Source organism: Engraulis encrasicolus, chromosome 21, assembly GCF_034702125.1.
Source record: "Engraulis encrasicolus isolate BLACKSEA-1 chromosome 21, IST_EnEncr_1.0, whole genome shotgun sequence".
Lineage (NCBI taxonomy): Eukaryota > Metazoa > Chordata > Actinopteri > Clupeiformes > Engraulidae > Engraulis > Engraulis encrasicolus.
Window position 1 is genome coordinate 7,914,769 of NC_085877.1, and position 22,368 is coordinate 7,937,136.

Consider the following 22,368-nt stretch of genomic DNA (forward strand, 5'->3'; position numbering starts at 1 on the left):
TTTGCGTTTGTCATCAGGTGAGTCCAGGCCTTGACCCCCTTATGACCTTTGCTACGCTTCGTTTTACGTAGGCCATGGCCTGCCCAGAGCCATACAGATGGGAGAGTTACGCAATTGGGGGACCAGGAATTAAACGCCAGCTCCGCCTTTCAGCGAGATAAGGGTGTTCCTAAAGCGGCTGTCTTTCCATAGACTCAACATAGAACCACCACATTAACAGCCAAAAATAAGGACTAACGAACTATACTGCGGGGTAATCACCACAAATATGTAAACCAGCAACTGTCTCGGTGGTGATAATCACAACAGTTTACCATCTGTGATATTTATCTGAAGTTATTACTATGAACAGCAAGTCTTGTCATATTCCCTGCATTACATTTGCTCTATGCTACGCCCACTGCTAGGAACTAACATTCGCAACGCTGAGCAGTGCTGAGAAGCTAAAACAGCTAATTTTGCTAAAGAGGAAGTCGGCCTAAGCACACGGCGGAGATTGCCCGACTCTCCCCTCTGTATGGCTCTGGTCCTGCCTATCTCTACTACCCTACCACCACCACGAGATTGGGGATGCTCACAGTGCTCACACATGTAGTTCGAGGTAGGCTACATTGTGCGCGTTTACGAGTCTTGCCTGATGCTGAAATAATCAATTGCATTTTATATTTCACAAGATTGCAGGGCAACTAGTGAAGTCATGCTGCCTGAACAAGCGTTTTTCCAAGTAATCTCTCAACAGAAAATCTAAAGTAAGTCAAAATATATAGGTATTCTGAACCATTTGATAGGGAGGTATAATTTTGCACCATGAGGAACATTAGCCAAGTCATTGATAATAACTTTTTATAAGGTGCTGCAATATTTTAAAATGTTCACAGCCAATTATGGCGTCTGCAAGCCTTAATTTGTAGTGTGTTCAGATGTGTGTTCATTTAATTTGAATAAATTGATTAGATTTAAAACTTAATTCTAATAGTTTGCAGCGCTTTGAAGACATTTTGATGTAATTTAACACCATTTCATGCCACTCGACTACAAAAGGGAAGCCAATCACTATTTGACACCTGTTTGATGGGTCTCTGATTTTAAGGCATTTGTCAGCTACATGCCCACGCGCATGCCAAGACACCTGTGATGGAGGGGGTATACTACTAAGCTGTTCAGTAGTAAACCAGGTTAAGTTAACCTTGTGATAGAGGTAAGCAATCTTATAAAAGAGCCTAGAGTCCTTGTTTTCTTAGTTAAATTATGTCTGGACTGCAGGTACGTCTATTAGCAGGTTTACTGCATCCTGTAGGTTAATTATACCCCAGAGGTGTCATGATTTTTAGGCGTTGTTGCTTGGATAATAATGAACATTTCCTTTCCTTCCATCTCTTTTCTTCCCATGGCTCTGGTATCGGTTAAGTATATTGAAAATATGCTGTTAAAGTGCATCTTGTGTGTTTCCTTTCAACATTTCAGAAATGTTAAAAAAAGACTGGAGGAAAAAAATCCTTGGTCCACTTCAGTTGATTAATGTGGTAACACTGCAAAAGTGTGAAAATCAAAAAAGGGTGGAGTGGTCCTTTAAATCTCATTGATGTGCATTGTGAATGCAGATCACAAGTATTTTATTTACCCCTTAAGGAAATTATGGAAATGTGTGATGCGGTGCCATCACTATGGTTGAAAATATGTTGCTGGTGTAATGGATGCCAACTAGCAGAGTTTGGCGTAGAACGTTAGTAAACTTCCCTCCCTCCTGAAGCCTCATATAGTATTACTGCTGCACTATCGGTCTGGACCGTTACAGTAGCTCAGTTGCTTTGCCTCCCATGCTGGAGCGTTGACTGGTAGGTGTCAGGTTTGAGCCCTGAGTGGAGAACCAGCGCAGGATAACCTCAGTTACACTGGGAAAGTCTGGCTGTTTTGACACTGCAGTGAGTGTGTTTTGGTGACCTGTGCGTGTGCCAGCCTTCCAGGCCTTGAGGCTGGGTGGCATGACTGCTCTCATAAGAGGGTGACCTGCTGTGCGAGTCATATGAGGGACTGGCGTCATTGACTCCAGTACAGGGTGAAGAATAACGAATATGTGTTGAGCTCAAATGAGTTCCTACCAGCACATTCGTGTCGCTTGTGGCCCTTGTGTGACATATGGCTGACGTGGTTGATGGTCAGAGTTATATTCAATATCTCACAAAAGCACAATTCAGAGGTTATGTTCTCATTTGCATCCTCCGTTGATACAAGGCAGGGCGGATCCATGTTTTCATGTTGTTGATGATAAATTCGGACCATACCAGAAATCAAGACTCATCATACCAGGCAACATTTTCCAATCTTCTATTGTCCACTTTTGGTGAGCCTGTGGGAATATCTGACTGGAGTGGCACCTGGTGGAGTCTTCTGCTGCCTCAAGGTTCGAGGTGCTGTGTGGGGCATCAACAAGGCATTTTGCCCACAGAGCTGCTGCTCACTGGATATACTCTTTTTTTGCCCATTCTCTGTAAACCTTAGATATGGTTGTGAAGTGAAAGCCCACTTGGGAAACTCCACAGCACACAATAAGGTTGTTCATGATGGCGTTTTTTCAACCAGGCAGCAAATTTGCTTGGCAGCGAGCATGCTCACTGTGTCCGTGTGAAGCATCCTGGTTAGAATTTCCGTTCACGACGCAGTTTAAGGGAGTGACGTCTTTTTTTTTTAAGATATTTTTTGGTCTTTTTGACTCCACTTATGACAGTACAGTGAAGATGGTGACAGGAAGCGAGCTGGGAGAGAGAGACGGGGTAGGGCCGGCAAAGGACCCGGGCCGGGAATCGAACCCAGGTCGGCCACATAGTAGACGAGTGCCCTATCGTTAGGCCACGGTAGGGCCTAAGGGAGTGACCTCTGCGTGGCAGTCGTGTCACATGGCGTTAAACCATCGCGGGAACAAAAGTTTTGTCAAGCAGCCACGCAGTACCACAATAGCTCCTGCTGGGCAGAAGACCTCCTCCATGCCGTCGGTAATCTGCTGTGATTGGCATTCATCAATCTGACGTGAATTGCAGGTGTAGCCCAGTAGCCCAGTGAGGCAGTTCACTCGCTGCTCCAAGTAGGAATCAGCGTTTTTTATGTCGTGGGAAATCCCGTTAGAAAAAACTGTCCAACTTCCAACTGTCCAAAGAGTACTCTGATGAAGGCCTAGTGCCGAAACGACAGCACCAAAGAAAAAAGAAAAAAAGGGGTGAACTGTGAAGAAGCAGTGTCGCGCTCTTCCTTGAGTTAAATGAAGACTGGAGTACCTTGAAAAGCTGCACCTGCTAAAAAAGAAACATTCGAGGTGTGCGGGCTCTCACCAAAAACTTTGTCAAAACATGCATTCAACTCCACCTTTATTAGACTAAGCAGATCTCGTGTTGATCAAGCATTTTTATGCTCGGTTGCGACCGTGCCTATAGAAATTGCATTCATGCCTCACCTGTGTAAGGGGGCAGCCCCCCATGGTGCCTCAAGGGAGCAGTGCGGTGGGACGGTAGCCTATCATGCTCAGGGTACCTCAGAGGAGGATGGGGCAGAGCACTGGTTAATTAAATTACTCCTCCCACCAACCAGGCGGGTCGGGAGTCTTTGGGCTATAAGTCTGACACCCTAACCGTTTACCCATGACTGCCGTTGTCCGTGAATAGGCTCGTTCGTGACGACGCAGTAAGATTTTTGCTAGGCAGTGGGCATGCGCATCAAACTGGCAAAGGGCACATGCCCACTGCCTAACAAAAATCTTACTGCGTCGTCACGACTGAGCCAAATATCACAGTAGATTAGCGATTTATGAAACACTCACACCAAGCCCATATGGCAACAACAGCCATGCCTTTTCTACATTACACTCAGCTGACAGATATTACAGGGTATTGGTTACATAAAGTGGCCGGTGACTGTATGTAGTAATACCGTAGCTGTATGAGACACCAGTGGTGTAGTCTACGTAGAACGCGGGTATACGGAGTATACCCACTTCTAAATTTCAGGGATTTCGGTATACCCACTTAAAATTGATTGATCCATTGTTTTGAATAGCACAAATATATACAGTATACCCACTTCAAAAAATGCTCAAATATACAGTATACCCACCATAAAAAAGTAGACTACACCACTGTGAGACACCTTTGTCTGTGATGGAGTGTGTGGTCACACAAGCTCAGAGTGTGCTCTGACTGCCTTTCCAGCAAGACCTTTGTCTTTGGCAGGGAGGATGTTTTGGAATGCTGGTGCTATGGTACAAGGCAGGATGGGTTGTTCCTCTTCCGTACACACAGTGTTATGGCCTCATAACTTTGTGTTTGGAGTAGGCCTAAGACCTTCTATGTGACCTTCATTTTTTCAATCCATTCATCCATGTTTTAAATCCATCCATAATATTGGGGAATTTAGTCCTAGCTCATGGTTTTAATGGTTCCAACATTATTCATAAAATGTGAAAGTAAGATATCCTTCTGTGTGCCCCCCCTTTCTGAAGACCCCCAAAGCAAACCGATTCCACAGTGGTTGCCGCCTAGAATTTGGGACGGTGATGCTCACGCATGCAGAACACCCCCAGGGCTTGGCCATTGGTCCGCTACAGCCAGAGGCTGTTTTGACGGGCCGCCTCCCTTGTCAATCAGGCTAACTTGCGGGGATCTCAGGAACCAAGGAATTTGCCTCGCCATAGAAAAAATGTTGGGGTGAAGTTATTCAACTTCTCAACGTCCGGATCCAACCCAACCCTCGCTTGCGCTTTTCCTATGTTATCGTTATGAGCATCTGGTCATGGAGATCCGGGGCAGGGGACACTGGCCAAGTGGTGTACACAGCAGCAGTAGAAGCAGCCCTTAATATAAAAAGTAGACTAGAAACCATCACGCTTGATCATGGAGACCGTGGAGGAGACCGTGGAGCAGCTCGTGTCCTTTAACCACATCCACGTCCAGCTGCAGGGAGGCGCTCCGTGGGGATTCACGCTGAAAGGGGGACTGGAGCACGGCGAACCGCTGACCATTACTAAAGTAAGAGATCGGCACTTTTAATAACGACAAAATTATGCTTTCTGATAATTTAAAACAAGGGGCTATGTGGTGCGTCATTTATGTGCCTTTTTCTCATGCGCTTTGTGTGGAAATACCTCGCGTGTAAGTCACTGTGAAAAGTTGTTGGCACCAACACTGCGGCGTCCTGCGAGTACTTTTTGTAAGTTTTCAGACTTGACAGTTTTAAGATCATGTCCATATCTTTTATATGAGTAACTACATCTCCCAGGACAGCTTGCGCACACAACTAAGTTTTTGTCTCTGAAATAACGGGTCTTGTCTTTCGCGCTATTGTGCCTGGACACAACGAATGCTTATCCACCGCAATATTGTGCACACAATAGCAACATATTGATCTCTAATTTAATTAGTATTTACATGTCAAAGAAATAAAGTTGAAAGGCTCAAATGACTGCTCGATACATTGGTGATTTTGTAATATGGCCAGTGTGCCCCTAGTCCAGCATACAAAAGTTTATTTCACAGAGTTTAGCCAAACCCATGATACTTTGTCCCAGACCCGCCATATGAAAAAGTACTTGAGTTCATTTCTATTGCTCATAATGTGGTTATTATGGAGTGTCACACAACAACAGACCAACGCGCCTGGTCCATAAGAAGAAATCTCATATGAAAGAAAGAAATCTCACAGATTAGAACTCATCTGCCTAAAACTTTAACGCATTGTCATTGGTCAGCTCATACCCTCTACTCTGATTGGTTAAAATAGCTTTTGCATTAAACCAGGGCAAGGCTGCAACGTTGGAGCAAGCTCCACAAATGACAATAATGAGGATGATTTAGTCATATAATCATAGTACTACCTGTGACATTACATTGAATTTCATTTTCAGGTCTTTTTGAGCATCCTGGCTATTCTTCAGTTTCTTTTGCTTGAGAAATCAGGTAGGCCTATGAATGAAAACACTACAGTGCCTCTCAAAAGTCTACACACCCCTCTTCAAATGTCAGTTTTTTGTGATGTAAGAAAATGACAGAAAGACAAATACATTCACAGCTTTTCCAACCTTCAATCTCAACAATTAACCTGTACAATGCAATTGAGATACAAACTTAAAGCTTTAAAGGGAAACAATAGAAAAAAAAACTTGCATAAATATACACACCCTTAAACTAATACTTTGTTGCAGCACCTTTGACTTTTATTACAGTTCACAGTCTTTTGTGGGTAAGAGTCTATCTGCTTAGCACACGTTAATATGCCAATATTTGTTAACCCCTGTTTGCAAAAGCCCTCCAAATCAGACAGATTGCGAGTGCATCTCCTGTGCACAATCCTCCTCGGGTCAACTGATGTTCGATGGGATACAACTCTGTCTGGGCCATTCCAAAACCTCAATCTTATTCTGGTGAAGCCATTCTTTTGTGCTTTGGAAAATTGTCGCTCTGAAAGATTAGTTCCTCTGCATCTTCGCCTTACCAGGGGGTCGAAGGTTTTGTGCCACTACCCCCTTGTGTAAATGTTCGTAATTCCCTCCTCCCTAATGAAGGTCCCAGTTACAGCTGAATAAAAAAAGCACAATGCAGCCACCACCATACTTCACGTCAGGTATGGTGTTACTGTATTGGGGTGATGTTTTGTGCCAAACATACCCTTTGGAATTATGACCAAAAAGTTATATCTTGGTGGAGTACATTTTTGAAAAAATACTTCTGTAATCTCCCAAATGCATGTGGGAAGTTGTGGTATGGTCTGGTGAAACCAAGGTTGAACATTTTGGACATCATTTCAAAAGGTATGTTTGGCACAAAAACAACACTACACTGCCAAGGTAACGCCATGCGTAAAGTGAAGCATGTTGGTGGCAGCATCATGCTATGTAGTAGGGTTGGAAAGGGGGGTCCACGCGCACCCCCCGGCTTTTTTTACGCCACCTGATTTTTTTGTATCTTTAGAGTGTCTACTTCCAGAATCTGCCAGGTGCCAAGCTGAAATAATGTCCCATGGCCTTCCTTTTTAACCATTTAATGCACCTGACAGGAACCCAACAGATTGAAACAATGACAGAGAATAGGTCATAACTTTTGAAGTAAACTACATACAGAGACAAATTAACACATTTTCCCATACAATATTGACCTGAGGAATGAATTTAAGTTGTTGTTTTTTTACTTTTGACAACATTTAAACGGCATATTTGCTCAGAAACAGCAATAAAATGACCCAAAATATGTAGACACTCAACTATCTTTTCATTCTTTTGAATTTTGTTGTCTCTTTTTCACCACCTGCTCTTCCTTTATCATTTGCAGTGTAAATGTGAGTATTATATCGCATATTAAGCTGAAATTATGACCCCCAGTCTCCATTTTTGACCCTTTAATGCGCCTGACTGAAACCCGACAGACTGAAACAATGATACAAAATGGGTCATAACTTTTGAAGTAAACCACATACAGAGACAAATTAACACATTTACCCTCACAATATTAACCTGAGGAATGCTATTAAGTTGTTGTCTTTGACATTTCACAACATTTGAACAGCATTTTTGGTCATAAGCGGCAATAAAATGGCCTAAAATATGTAGACACTCAAGTATCTTTTCATTCTTTCGAATTTTATTGTCTTTTGTCCACCGCCGGCTCCTCCTTTATCATTTGCAGTGTACATGTGACTATTATATTGGGTTTAGGCTGAAATAATGACCCACAGTCTCCATTTTTAACCCTTTAATGTGCCTGACTGGAACAGATTGAAACAATGATACAGAATGGGTCTTTTGAATTAAACTATATACAGAGAAAAAATAACACATTTTGATATACAATACTAAGCTGAAGAATGAAATTAAGTTGTTGATTTGACATTTGACAACATTTAAACTTATAATACTTCATAAAAAGACGTAGTGTGGGTTGACTTTTGAAGTAAGCCACAAAGATAAGAAAAGCTAACCCATTTTCCATACAATACTGAACCAAGAAATGCAATGAAGCACTTGTGAAGGACTGTCATCAACGTTTAAACCGTGTTCCTGGACAAAAATAACATTAAAATACCCAAAATGTGTAGAAAATAAGCAGTCTTTTTTCATTCTTTCAAGTTTTATTGGGTGCTTCTCATTGCTCGTTTAAAGTATACATTTGATTATGTTATTGAGTTTCAGATTGAAACAGTATCTCATTTTCAAAATATATCTTCCACTTAATAACCAACTAGCACCATCATCATTCAGCTGTTCAAGAAACAAAGGAGGCTTCTTTAAGACTTATTAGCAAAACCTTCAAAAAATGTGAGGTAATGGCACATCCCAAAAAGCAATTGCCGTGGGTGCAGGACATAAAAGAACACACAAGAAAAAAGGAAAGACTAAGACACTGACAAACTTTACAAATCTGGTCACTTGGATCAAGATAGTGCATTATTCAGGTAGTCATGCACCTACAAAACACTAGTGTGGATGGGTTGCTTGCTGCTGCGATCCTCCAAAATAGAATGACAGTTTAATTTCTATAGATTTTAGGGCTTTTTTAAAAGGCAGTTTTTGTCCAGAAGCGCATTTAAAAGTTGATGAAAGGCCAAAAATTGTTCATTGCATTCCTTGGGTCAGTATTGTATGGAAAAATGGGTTACCTTTTCTCTGTACTGTGGTTTACTTCAAAAGTTAACCTCCATTGAAAGAAATAAAGTGAAAGCCCATTGGGAAACTCCAACTCCCATTGTCATTGTGACACAGCACTCCACAGCACACAAGTGAACACTGCACACAATGAAATTGCATTTATGCCTCACCCGTGCAAAGGGGCAGCCCTCAGTGGCGCCCCTGGGGAGCAGTGTGGCGGGACGGGTCCATGCTCAGGGTACCTCAGTCATGGAGGAGGATGGGGGAGAGCACTGGTTGATTACCCCCACCAACCTGGCGGGTCGGGAGTCGAACCAGCAACCTTTGGGATACAAGTTTGACGCTCTAACTGCTTACCCATGACTGCCCAAATTACCCATGACTGCCCAATGAATTGTATCATTGTTGCAATCTGTTGGTTCCATTCAGGTCCATTGAAGGGTTACAAATGAACCCTGTGGGTCATTATTCCAGCTTAATACACTTTTTAATGTAAATTATGAATGAAGAGCAGGTGTGGAAAAATAAATATAACCCAAAAGAATGAAAAGATAGGCCTACTTGAATGGCCATTTCATTGCCAATTATGACCAAAAATGCAGTTCAAATGTTGTCAAATGTCAAAGACAAGAACTTAATAGCATTCATTGGGTCAACATTGTATGGGGAAATGTGTTAATCTCTCTGTATGATGTTTACATCCCAAGTTATGACCCATTCTGTATCATCTGCCGGTTTCCAGTCAGGCACATTAAAAGGTTAAAAATGGAGACTGTGGGTCATTATTTCAGCCTAAAACCCAATATAATAGTCATATTTACACTGCAAATGATAAAGGAATAGCAGGTGGTGGACAAAAAGACAGTAAAACTCAAAAGAATGAAAAGATACTTGAGTGTCTACATATTTTAGGCCATTTTATTGCCGATTATGACCAAAAATGCTGTTCAAATGTTGTGAGATGTCAAAGACAACAACCTAATAGCATTCCTCAGGTTAATATTGTGAGGGTAAATGCGTTAATTTGTCTCTGTATGTGGTTTACTTCAAAAGTTATGACCTATTCTGTATCATTGTTTCAGTCTGTTGGGTTTCAGTCAGGCGCATTAAAGGGTCAAAAATGGAGACTGGGGGTCATAATTTCAGCTTAATACCCGATATAATACTCACATTTACACTGCAAATGATAAAGGAAGAGCAGGTGGTGAAAAAGAGACAACAAAATTCAAAAGAATGAAAAGATAGTTGAGTGTCTACATATTTTGGGTCATTTTATTGCTGTTTCTGAGCAAATATGCCGTTTAAATGTTGTCAAAAGTCAAAAACAACAACTTAAATTAATTCCACAGGTCAATATTGTATGGGAAAATGTGTTAATTTGTCTCTGTATGTAGTTTACTTCAAAAGTTATGACCTATTCTCTGTCATTGCTTCAATCTGTTGGGTTCCTGTCAGGTGCATTAAATGGTTAAAAAGGAAGGCCATGGGACATTATTTTAGCTTGGCACCTGGCAGATTCTGGAAGTAGACACTCTAAAGATACAAAAAAAACAGGTGGCGTAAAAAAAGCCGGGGGGTGCGCGTGGACCCCCCTTTCCAACCCTACTAATGTGACTGTTGTTCTTCAGCTGTAACTGGGCCTTAACTTAGGGAGGAGGGAAGTATGAACAGTTCCACAGGGACCGTTGTAGTGGCACAAAACCTTCTGCCCCCTGTTAGAAAAGTGATGCGGATGAACTTAGTTGTTCAGAACGACAATTACCAGGCACATGCCTAAATCAACAAAATGGCTTCACCAGAATTTAGATTTAAGTGTGAAAAGTTGTGAATTATTTGTCTTTCTGACATTGTTTTACATAACTAAAACCTGAAATTTGACCAGGGGTGTGTGCTGTGTACATTTTTAAGAGGCACTGTACATACATGTGCAGTATTGTCGGACAGTTAAGAGTGGCTCAGTGTGAAGCCAGGAATGGAAGCCAGGCATGTCAAGAAATTGATTTGTAGTTGCTTGCATAAACGCACTTGTAACTGAAGTGTTCCTGCACGGTCCGCCACTCGGTGCTCGAACCGCCACCTCCTAGTCATCGCTCCAGTTCGGGCATGGGATGCACAGCACGACACTGCTGAGCTAAAGGATTAGTCCCATACCTCAGCGCTACCGATACTGGCTTTGGGAGGGAGGTTTGCTAACGTTCCATGCCACCTTCTGCTAGTTGGCCACCATTACACTCACCCCCTAAATCCTAAACCTCACTCCCATCCCTGGCTAACAGCATTGGTGTTAGGCACTTGTTGTTCTGTATATCTCCTGTGCACTTTGTATTTGCCTGTGATGTTGGCTTGATTAGGTCCTCTTTTTGAAAGTCGCTTTGGTTATAAAGCGTCTGCCAAATGCATTGTAATGTAATGTAATGTAATGTAATGTAATGGTGTAACTGAAGTGCTCATGCGCTGTCCACACCTCGGGGCTCGAACCCGCCACCCTCAATGCTCCTGTTCGTGCATGCCTGGAGGACACACCACGACAACGCTGAGCTAACGCTGAGAGTCCTGGGCTTGGTTAGCCGTCCTTGGCAGTTACTCAGAGAGGCTGTGGTGCTGCAGCTGACTGAAAAGCCGCCTTCAGGGTGGACTTGACCAGTCTCTGGTCCGCACACACGGAGGTCCTGTAGACCTGCACTGTACAGATGGGGGTGTATTTGCTGCCACCCACAAGCACAGTTAAACATTCACATGGCTCAGGTCTCTACGGAAAATCTTTGGATTTGGTGTGTTTGGTTGACTGTTAAGTAGGACAGTGTTGCAGCTAGAGCACGTGTCGACTCTGCTCAAGTTGTCAGTTGACATAAAATGCCGGCAGCTCCATTGGTTACATGATCAAATAGTGTGTGTTCAGATGTACTCGTTAAGTGTAATTTTTAAAAGAATATTGGGGATAGGAGATGGATAGATTGATAGATGGATAGATGGATAGCTTAATTTATTGTCTTTGCAGAAAATTGTTCTGTGCCATTGACAGTATGTCTGATACAGTTACAAAAGCAAAAAGACACAATAAAGTCAATATGATCAGAGAGTGTGAGAGAGTGATGGGGATAGGGTTGGGGAGGGCTGGACTCGAACCTTGGTCCCCAAAGGCAAGTGACTCGTTCATAGTAGGGTGCCTTAGCCCAGTGCTTCCGCATTTGTCTCAGCTTTTTGTGATATTAGCTCACTTAAAAAAGAAGTTCCACAGGAGATGACATCATATCTGTTCCCAGCATATTCTAAATGCATCATCATCAGCTAGAACAGCTGCCTGCTGTGGTGTGCAGATCTTTCTCAAAACATAGTCAGCATAGTCTGCATGCTGTGTGGTGAGAAAGACAACATTGTGTTAAGCATGCGCAGAAACACGCCACATCTTTTGAAGCTATGAACTACTGAACTGCTGTGAAATGCACACAGGGAAGACTTGGTAAGTGTAGAAACGCCGAGCATGCACCCTTAAATTTAAGTCTAGAGTCAACATAGTCCTTCCTCATTAGTCCGGGACGACATGACTTGTCTTTCCATGACACACGTTATGTAGCCTATTTAGGGGGAAAAAAGAGGGTATGCACTTAACTTCCATGAGCCTGGTTGAATCAAATTTTCCAACAAAATGGGTAACATTGTTTGCCTATTTATGGGTGGTTGGCGTGGCGCCTTGTTTTTTCGTAACATAAACCCTACAAAACCGTTATTTTTCCTTTTAAAAACAAATGTCAATGAAAGAAGATGTGGTACATTATGTTTCATATTAGTCTTATATATATAAATTAACCAACAACATTTTGAATAATATATGAACCATTTGGCATGATTGCATAAATATTAACTTTTATATTAAGGTATGTGAATGTGAAAAAAACTCAAGACAGTAATATTAACCACAAGTTCAATTTCGTAACACAAATTGCGTCTTGTGGGGTGACATGTATGTCAATGTTTGTGAATGGGCAGCTGCAAGGCCAACTTCAAGGGTCTTAAAGACTGCCTCCTAACCAGTCAGTTCCTCAGTTATTGGAGAGTGCTGTGGAAGTTTAAGGTGACTATTAACCTCTTAATATGTCTTCATATTGCAATGTTTCTGTCACGCCATGCTTAGGTTCATTTTATGGTGTCCTGTGATGTGACTGCTCTTATAGAAGGAAAAAAAGTTTTTATATAAATGAAAACACATATTAAGATTAAATACAATATCATTATCGAGTTGGCATGAGCTCAGATGTCAGCCATGTATATAAAAGGATTAAAATTGCCATAATGCAGTGAATTTCCTGTGGTGTGACTTCATTTTCCTGCGGTGTAACATGCCTATGCAATGTGTTGATGCAGGACACATTTTCGCAAAAATAAGGCGAAATTCCAATGACCACTAAGTGCTTTATTTTTTTCTATTTTTTCCATCATTTTTTTTAGGAATTGGAAACAATTTTTTTGGGGGGGGGGGGGGGGGGGGGGGGGGGGGGCATCACGCGCTTAAAAGTCAACCACCCTTATACAGTTTTTGATTCACAGGTCTTGATGGACACTTACTTTCTATGGACTGCGCTTTCAAAAATCCAATTCTCACTTTGGGTATTAAAACAGTGATATGATGTTGTACCATGCAAGATCAGTTGTGTACACACCTTGCTTGCACCTGATTATGGTTGTTGTGCATCTGGTAATTATATCCCCGAAACGCAGAGCGTTGGGATGTAGGCCCCTAATGTTTTTGCGTGTGCCGCCGCCACCGCGTTAGGTCTTCCGTGTTAACGCGATAACTTTTGAACGAATGGTTGGATTTGTCCCAGATTCGGTGTGTGAATTCTCTAAGGTTGGTTCATGAACTGATTAGATTTTGGAGGCCAACACTTTCAAGATGGCCGAATTTTTGTTTGGCCCATTACTACTGACCGGGTGGCTGGATTTGTCCCAGATTCGGTATCTTCTACGGTAAGTCCATTAACAGATTAGACGTTGGAGGCCAACGCTTTTAAGATGTCTGAATTAAAGATGGCCGAATGTTTGTTTTGCCCTTAACTTCTGACCAGTTGGATGGATTTGTCCCAGACTCGGTGTGTTAATGTACTACAGTAGATTCATAAACTGATTAGATTTTGGAGGCCAACACTTTCAAGACGGTGGAATTTTCATTTGGCCCATAACTTCTGATTGGGTGGATTAATTTGCCCGGTAACACTTCATTTTAATGGTTCACTATTACAGTGGATTTACTACATTAGGTATAGTGTAATAACCAGTGTAACAATATTTAATACCACGTAATAGTGTAATACCAGTGTAACAATATGTACATTTGGGACATGGTGTTACACTACATGGTATTAAATATTGTTACACTAGTCATTACACTGTACTTAATGCGTTAGATCCACAGAAATAGTGAACCATTAAGATAGTGTTACCATTTTCCCCATATTTTTTTGCTTTTTCACAATATTCATTTGGTTTTAAGCCGATGGACGTCACTGATCTGTGTGTAGATATTACATTTATTTACACATTTAATGTACATTAATTTATACATTTAAGTTTATAAATAGGTGGACAGGAGTGGTAGGATTGATGGGAGACTGAAAGCGTTGCGTTTCAGGGATATACCTTTAGCAGTCGGAGGCGACTGCATAGGCCTAGTTGTATGGTGAATCCTGCACAGTTTCCCTTCTGTTAAAGGAGCACTCCTGCCAATTTCAATGTGCTGTTGTATTGCTCACACTACCCTTGACTTGTCAGTACCCGGTGATGCCGCATTTTTTGGCTCAGCCCTTTCTGAGATATGAGCTATTCTAATGGGTGCAACTTTTGTTTACATTTCAAAAAAAACATTTTTATTTATTCCCAAAAACATCCTAAAGGTTATGCAACATCAGTAGACAGCTAGCAAACAGCGATACCTTTTGGGAAAATATTTGTAGTAGGCCTATGTTCATTTAAAAAAAAATGTAGGCCTATACAAAAGTTGCCCCCATTAGAATAGCTCATATCACGGAAAGGGCTGATCCAAAAACTGCGGCGTCACCGGGTACTGACAAGTCAAGGGTAGTGTGAGCAATACAACAGCACATTGAAATTGGCAGGAGTGCTCCTTTAAAGCAACAACACTCTGCAACATTTCCGAGTTAGTTCTTTTAAGCCAGTGGATGCAGAAGTCATTAAATAGGTGAATGAAAACTCTCCACCACTTCTACTGTCTAGACACTTTCAAAAGGTCTTGCTGTCTCACAAACTCATTTAAAAAAGAGTGTGAATTTCCAGGAAGAAACTAGTGAGAGACAGTCATTCTTTGTGAAAACCATTTGTGAATCGGTAACCTATCGAGCCAGACTGAAACATGACGATGTCTTTGGCCACTAGGCAAGTTCATGTTAACTAGGTTAGTGAAAGGGTCGAGCAACTCTCAAACTTACCTGTTGGACATATAACATTCCACTTTTTCTTAAAAAGCCATCTTACTAACGGGCAGAGTGAAGGCTGGGTGATTTCACTGTTATTCTTCCATTGACACGGAATATACAGTAAATATGACTTTGAATGAGTAGTGTTGACTAGTCTAGCTATATAGCTATATACTGTAAGTTTACTCTTTCACATTTTGCCTATTGGCACTTTATATCCAGAGGTGAACGAATGTCTATCATTAGGTCAAGATATTAACATTTAAAAAGACTTTTATCTGACAGGATAAATGGACTTGAGTATTCCAATGATGAATATACAGTACATCAATGTGATGGCAACATTTATGATATACCCGCTCTACTTGAGCGATGACACACGTGGGGTAATAGTTTTTGTGCCGTTTTAAGTTCACTGTCATCTGTAATGCTTTGAAGTGTTGGTGCACCCAAACAAATACATTACAGTGATGTCACCACGTGGACTGGAGAGTGGAAAGGTTTGAGAAGTCACATTAATGAAAAGTTATGTTGGACCTGAATACCCCATTTTACTGTTCTCAACAATTTGGTAGGAGAGTAGAATGCACACTTTATTAATTGTGACCAAGTAGCGCATCCTTTGATGTGGCATGTCCATGCAATGTCTTTTTCCCTGAGCGTCTCTGTCAAGAAACGAATGTTCCGGGCATGAATGACTTTACTTTTCAGCTCAGAGGAAAAACAATTCAAATGTTGACCACAATACTTACTTGGTTAAAAGCTTGTGTGGATGAGATATTTTTTTACATTTGCATTTTATGTGATGTTCTCCTCGTGGTTACAGGACATGACTAATGACTAACAAATATCTTGTTACCACTCTGACATTTACAGCATTGCAGCGCATCAGAATCAAATCATACCTTAAGCCCCCAGAATATTCAATGAGACCACTAATTGAATTTGGGATTGTGTGGGTTTCATTTGATGTTCTTTAGAAAAGAGCAGTTTTGTTAGGTTCTGTGTCCTCAAATTGGGTATGATGCTGTTGTCATCACCAGTGCTCTGTGCCTGCCTTACAGCGAATGTGAAAACTGGGAACGTCTTGTTCACCACATTTATGCTTTAGCATTTATATAGCAGCAGTAGTGCAGGCGAGCGGTCCTTTTAATGCAAGTTTCTGGCGGAAAAAGTCTCCGAAGCAAACAAAATGAGGAATGTGAAAACCAACTTTTCCACCGAGATACATTCCGACTGCTCTGACCCCCTTTTCAAACAAAACACTCACTGTATGACCATGTGTGGGTGGATGCAGTGCTGTGTCTGTGTCTGTGTCTGTGTCTCTGTCTCTCTGTGTGTCTGTGTGTCCAGCATCACCACTGCTATGTCTGTTAAGCGTGCGGTATAGACTGAAATTTTACAAACTAAAGTATGTTCTTAGCGAATCTAAAGGAAAACACATTTTTTGTGTGTGATTGCATGTATGTGGGTTTGTGAGTGTTATGTGCTAAATGTAGTGTTAGATCTGATGGTCAGTAAGCCATTTCCCCACTTTATACTGGACTCGTTTTGCAGCCAGTCACTACTGAATACAATGGGACGATGCGACCAGAGAGGGAAGGCCTGGAAAAGCTGCAGCCACTAGAGAGTACTTTGCTCCAAAAGGCTTTTGTCTTGTAATGCTATTGCATTAAATGTTGAGTTGGGTTTTTTTGTCTCTCATTCCCCCACCCCCGCTTCTGGCTTGCATTTTGTGTCCAGAAAAAGCTTCCACTGAGCTAAATGTATTGTTCTATCTCTAAGGGTAGTCAAATGGGTGGTGGGCTAAGAGTGGGAGTGAGTCATGTTTGAATGTTTGACCATACTCATAGTCATGTGGGTTCCCTGTCCAACAGGTTCAGTTCAATTCCTATTGCTAAAAGAAATTGGGATGAAGTTGAGATGCGCAATCACTTATCCCGTGATTCTAGTAGTTCATTCATGGTTTATTTGGAAAAAATGGGGAGTTGTGCATTAAAATGTTTCCCAGATGCAAACCTCAGATATCAGAGTTTGGGGATAGTGTTTCCATGGAAATTTTGACTTGGTTTAAGGAATTCCCCTCCAGTCCATGCCATGGAGCTCTTGGCCTGCACTCTACCCAGCTGTTTGTTTACATAATTTCTCCCCAGCACACACCAGTCCCATCATCAGCAGCAGCGGGAAATATAGGCTTAGCAATACTTAACGTCTTGGTCACAATTTTGTGCTACTACTGGATATGTTATACTACACTGCTGTAAAATAAGCACAATAATTTCCTTTGGCCGCAATAAAATGACTTTAAGGTCTTGTGAATGCAACAGGCTGAAAATACAAAAGGCACATAACAGAGAATGCCACGGAAGTGTGTGATGCCATTCTTACAGACATGGGAGGGGGGGTGGGCACTTATATGACCAATGACTGTACAGTTGTCACACTCCCACGGACTTCTGGGATAACAAAGTAACTAACCATCGTTTGCCTACTGCAAATATGACCGGATATAGAAAGCCACCCGGGTACTGTTCGCCTCCTGGTTGAAAGTCTACTAGGGTATTCGGACGAACTACACAGGCGCTTCCTCATGTTTAGCCTTCTACATAAGAAGGCAGTAGGGACTTTATGACACGGCGATCTGCAATCTTGATAGCCTATTTGCCATCATTGCATGTCCCTTCCTTGCAGATGTGTTTTCAAGACGGCGACATAATGAACATTACCAAAATCAGAAACCATCCGTTTTTAAGAAATATGTTTGACAGATGCTTGTGGTAATGATTCCTGTATAGCACTGGAAATGCAGACATATAGGGCTTTTTTCATGAAAGCAAAATATTGCTACAATGTTTCGGTAGGAAACATGTCAAAATCAGTGACACGATGGATGGCTTCTTCCTTCTTGAACAATTTTCCATTTTGTGAGACGCTTTTTGCACTAGGCCAGACCCAAATTGTATATCATGCAGCCTCTTACAGAGTTTAGCCTAATAAGGCGAAGGTGTACATGTCAATGGCGCTTATCAGACTGTGACTCATGGCATGGCACAGTTCTTATCTAGTCCAAAGTTGGTCTTTACTGAGACAAAAGCAAGTTTACATTGCCGTTCATTTAATGTTTGCGCTGGCTGCATACTGAACTGCTAAACCCAAAAGCCATGGCTGTACCTGTTAGTTTTCAGCTTTTTTCCCGCAATCTTATGAAGTCCAATCCAGTAAGGTGAGGGTCCAGACTGATTTTTGTTTGGGACTATTATTAGTGTGTGTGCGTGCGTGCGTGCGTGCGTGCGTGCGTGCGTGTGTGTGTGTGTGTGTGTGTGTGTGTGTGTGTGTGTGTGTGTGTGTGTGTGTGTGTGTGTGTGTGTGTGTGTGTGTCACTTTCCCATGTGAACCCTGGACAATTAGCGCTGTACGGCAGCCTCCAGAGGTGGTGTGTGTGTATTTGAAAGCACTTTCCCCCAGAATTGTTGTTAGTCAAGGTGGTGGGGTGTTAAAAGTGTATTTTTTGGCTAAGCACCTTTAGAAATTACATTCACAACATGAAATCTTTATCTTTTCAGGGGCCTTGTCAAGGTGGTAGGTGTTTCTTGTCAAGGTGGCCGCCTTAGCAATAAAGTGCGGGGGGAAACCCTGCTTTATAGTTGTGATATTGAGCTATATAACTACAGATTGTATTGCATTGTAAATTACACTTATTGTGTCAGACTGCAGTCAAACGTTCTTTTCTCGTCTTAAATAAGTCTTTACTTAGCAAAAGTACAGGCAAAAAGTTAAAGAGCTACATGTTGCCGACCCCAAAAGCCAGAGCTATACCTTTTTAAGTCGCCCCTCTGGGTTGTTGATCGAGTTGCCAAACTCTGGCAAGGCAATTCCTCATCATCATCCCCAAAAGGCAAAAGGTACAGCTGGCCCTCCTGGACACAATAAATGGCAGTGGGCCACTCTGTCTACTCAAGAGGAGCGGCGGGACTGGGGGGAAACACCCTTTTATTTATAGCTGCATTTGACGGTGACCTCATGTTGCCAAGCCAGACACAGGACACAGACAAGCGAGCGGCCCTCTGCGAACACTGGGCTCATTCTTCTCGTCCTCGCCGGGTTGAACATTGACGTTTGACTGGGCTGATGTCTGCTGTTGAAGTGCCTCCCACACACACACACACACACACACACACACACACACACACACACACACACACACACACACAATCACAGCATCTCATACTGTACAGTAGCTTGACATGAAATGGCAGCATCTGCTGCTTTCACTGGGAAATGTGACTAAACTCTTAAGCTTCTCGCATCCGTCACAGTTTTATCCGGAGTGTAACGGGACTCACTTTCTTCTGTCTTTTTAAGGTAGAGTTTAGCTCTATTTAAGTCTCTTTGGCTTTATTTTTGGTTCTTTTTCGTGTGTTTTTGCCTCCAAAAGGAGTGGCATTCTAGAGGGAAAGCGCTTTTGAACACCTCCCTGTAGGCTTCTGCATTAGCAAAAAAAGATGCGTACAGAAGGGAACAGAAAGTAGGAGTGAAGGAGAAGAGAAGATTATAGACTTGCCTTACAAAGGCCTTTTGTGTCTGTTTTTGCCGGTCGCCACAATTTTGGGAGGCGAGCTATCCAACATCAGCACAGCACAGCACAGCGTACACACTACTCTATGAGAACAGAGGTGTGGTTTTGGTGTGGTGCTCATCGTTGCATTTATTTTTATAAGGCAAAAGATTCCGCTGAGGAAAAGGGAGCAAAAGTAAAGGGGAGTGATGATGGCAAGAGTAAATACATGACTTGTAATTATGTCATGTACCACCAGCCCAGGACTAGGTTAAATGCTAAAAGGACTTTCTTGTGTGGGTTGTGTGTGATCATGTGGGTGTATGGGTGTGTAGAGATGACATAGGCAACAGGGTACAGGTTGCTTTGGATGTAGTTGTATTACATCAGTAGACTGGACTGCTTCAGATGTGCTTGATTTCCAGCTGAGGCAACTTGGACTAAATAGTTCCACAGTTATTTTCTTTTATCAACCGTATTCTATATGAAAAATGTTGGGTTTTTGAACGGAAGATGAGGCAAGTACACAACATATATTTGAACTCATTTCTGTTTTCTGAAATATGACATTTTATTTTATTTTTTAAAAGTTTTTTTCTGTAGGGAGGAATTGACAATATGGTAAGACTGCACAATGAAACTTCAGTGACCTAGAACAATGACGTCCAAAGGAGATGTATGTAAAATTGAGCAAGTAGCTTCTTCATCAGTATGGCTGGGCCTGTGGTCTTTGCAAATAGCTGAGCAGACATGTTGTTGTATGTCATGCTTGATGGTTAGGCCTACAGGTTTATGTGGATGCAGCAAATATAGGAAACTTGATGTTTATAATATGACATGGTTTGATTGGATGGTCCTCCATTGATGTGCGTCATTATGGCGCCAAATTGCAAGTGTTTAATTAGCTGCTCTGTGCAGGTGAAGACAGGTTAGGTGACGGTGAGGAAATGTTTTTTCTGTTGACAAGCTTTCAGACTACAAGTAATTGTCCACTTTTCCAAGAGTAAAAGATGCTGGCAGTTGTTGACATAGTTTGGATTTGTTGCACCATTATGTTGAAGAGGAAGGCAGCAACCCAGAGGCGTTTTATTTAAAAGACTCTTAATTGTCTTGACTTTCTCTTTCAGAGGCAGTAAACATCTTTTTATGAAGTTTTTTCCTCCAAGGGAATTGAAGTCAAAACAATTAAGAATCCTTCCATGAATGGCAAGTCCAATGATGGAACAGACCTTTAAGGGAGATTCAACTGTTCGCATTCTTGCCATTTTAATAAATCTGCTTTCCTGCTGTGGAAAAGTCCTGGTGGTGGTGATGACACTAATGGCATAGTCTCTCTCTCCATGTAACCCAGAAGAAGAGTATTTTCCTTTGACTGCCATCACTTTCTGATTCAGTCTCAACACTTGCTTCTTCTTTTGTGTTCTATCACTGCGTTGTTTTTTCCCCTCCCAGATGAAGTGAAGGGCGCTTTAAAGCATATGATTAGGAAATCCGCCATGCTTGGGAAACAGATGGGTCATAATGGTCTATTGAGGGAGATGCTACTATTAACATGCATGGCATTTCATGAATTCTGATCTCTCTCTCTCTCTCTCTTTCTCTTACTCTCTCTCTCTCTCTCTTTCTCTTACTCTCTCTCTCTCTCTCTCTCTCTCTCTCTCTCTCTCTCTCTCTCTCTCTCTCTCTCTCTCTCTCTCTCTCTCTCTCTCTCTCTCTCCTGCTAGATCGAGGACGGGGGCAAGGCTTCTCAGAGTAGGAAGCTGAGAGTGGGAGATGAGCTGATCAACATCAATGGCTCTCCGCTCTACGGCTCTCGGCAGGAGGCTCTCATCCTCATCAAGGGCTCCTATCGTTTGCTTAAGATCACCGTACGCAGGTATGTACATACATGGCACCCCGGATTGGAGGGTTGCATCCTGCAAACTTCTGAAATGTTCATTTGTGTTCTTCTGTGTTGTGTTTCTTTCTGGTGAAACACATTGATTAACTGTTAATTAGCAGTACATTTATAACCAACTGTTGATTAACAGTCAATTTTGTGGTACGAGTTCTACCAATATTTGCATATTCAACTTTATTTTTTGTAATGTTCCAGCCAGCAACATTCCTAACACTGGAATTTCCATTGAAATTCCCTGTCAGTTAAAATTTGATTAATAGTTCATCAGTATATTTTCATACTCACATTACACACATTGTACTTTACACATAAGTTACATGTTTTTCAAATTCCTTAATCTTCCCAAAAATAGCATTTCCATTTTCATAGATTTTAATTGATATGGCTAAACTGAAAATGCTGTTATTTGGTTCAAAAAAGTCATTTTGATCTGACAGCAGTACGTACTGTAGCATCAAGTAGAAACAAGATCATAGTATTAAATAATCTGTTAAACACCAAACATGTGTAAATCAAGTGGATGAATACAGCATGAGCTGTGTGCGCAGGTGGTTTTGGCCTGCTATTGTTTCCTCTGCTGGTTGTTTTGCGTGCTCAGCAGGATTGAGAGAAGGAACATCTGGCACAGGAGCAGGTGTGCCGTATCCAGGATATTTCCAAAATAACCGACACATTCTTGTTTTACAAGCTGCTTTTGTCCAAAGACCAGCTAATCCAGCTCAGTGTTGGAGCATTAATAAACCTCAGGTGGATACATTACTGGCTTAACTAAAATACTGACGTCTTCTAGCTCCCATGGCAGCGTGTTTTCCTACGGAAGTAATCGAGAGTAGATTAGCCAAGTTGTGGCTGGACTGTGGCCTGC

General features: G+C 41.8%; 1 protein-coding gene across 1 annotated transcript in view; it reads left to right on the forward strand.

The window, feature by feature from the left end:
- The first annotated feature begins 4,530 nt into the window (after window positions 1-4,530).
- shroom4 (shroom family member 4) overlaps window positions 4,531-22,368 on the forward strand; it is a 48,789-nt gene continuing 30,951 nt past the window's right edge. Inside the window, exons 1-2 of the mRNA XM_063187463.1 lie at window positions 4,531-5,012; window positions 21,328-21,479. Of these exons, the coding sequence (XP_063043533.1) occupies window positions 4,878-5,012; window positions 21,328-21,479 (287 nt within the window). The 5' untranslated portion in view covers window positions 4,531-4,877. The remainder of the gene's footprint in view (window positions 5,013-21,327; window positions 21,480-22,368) is intronic.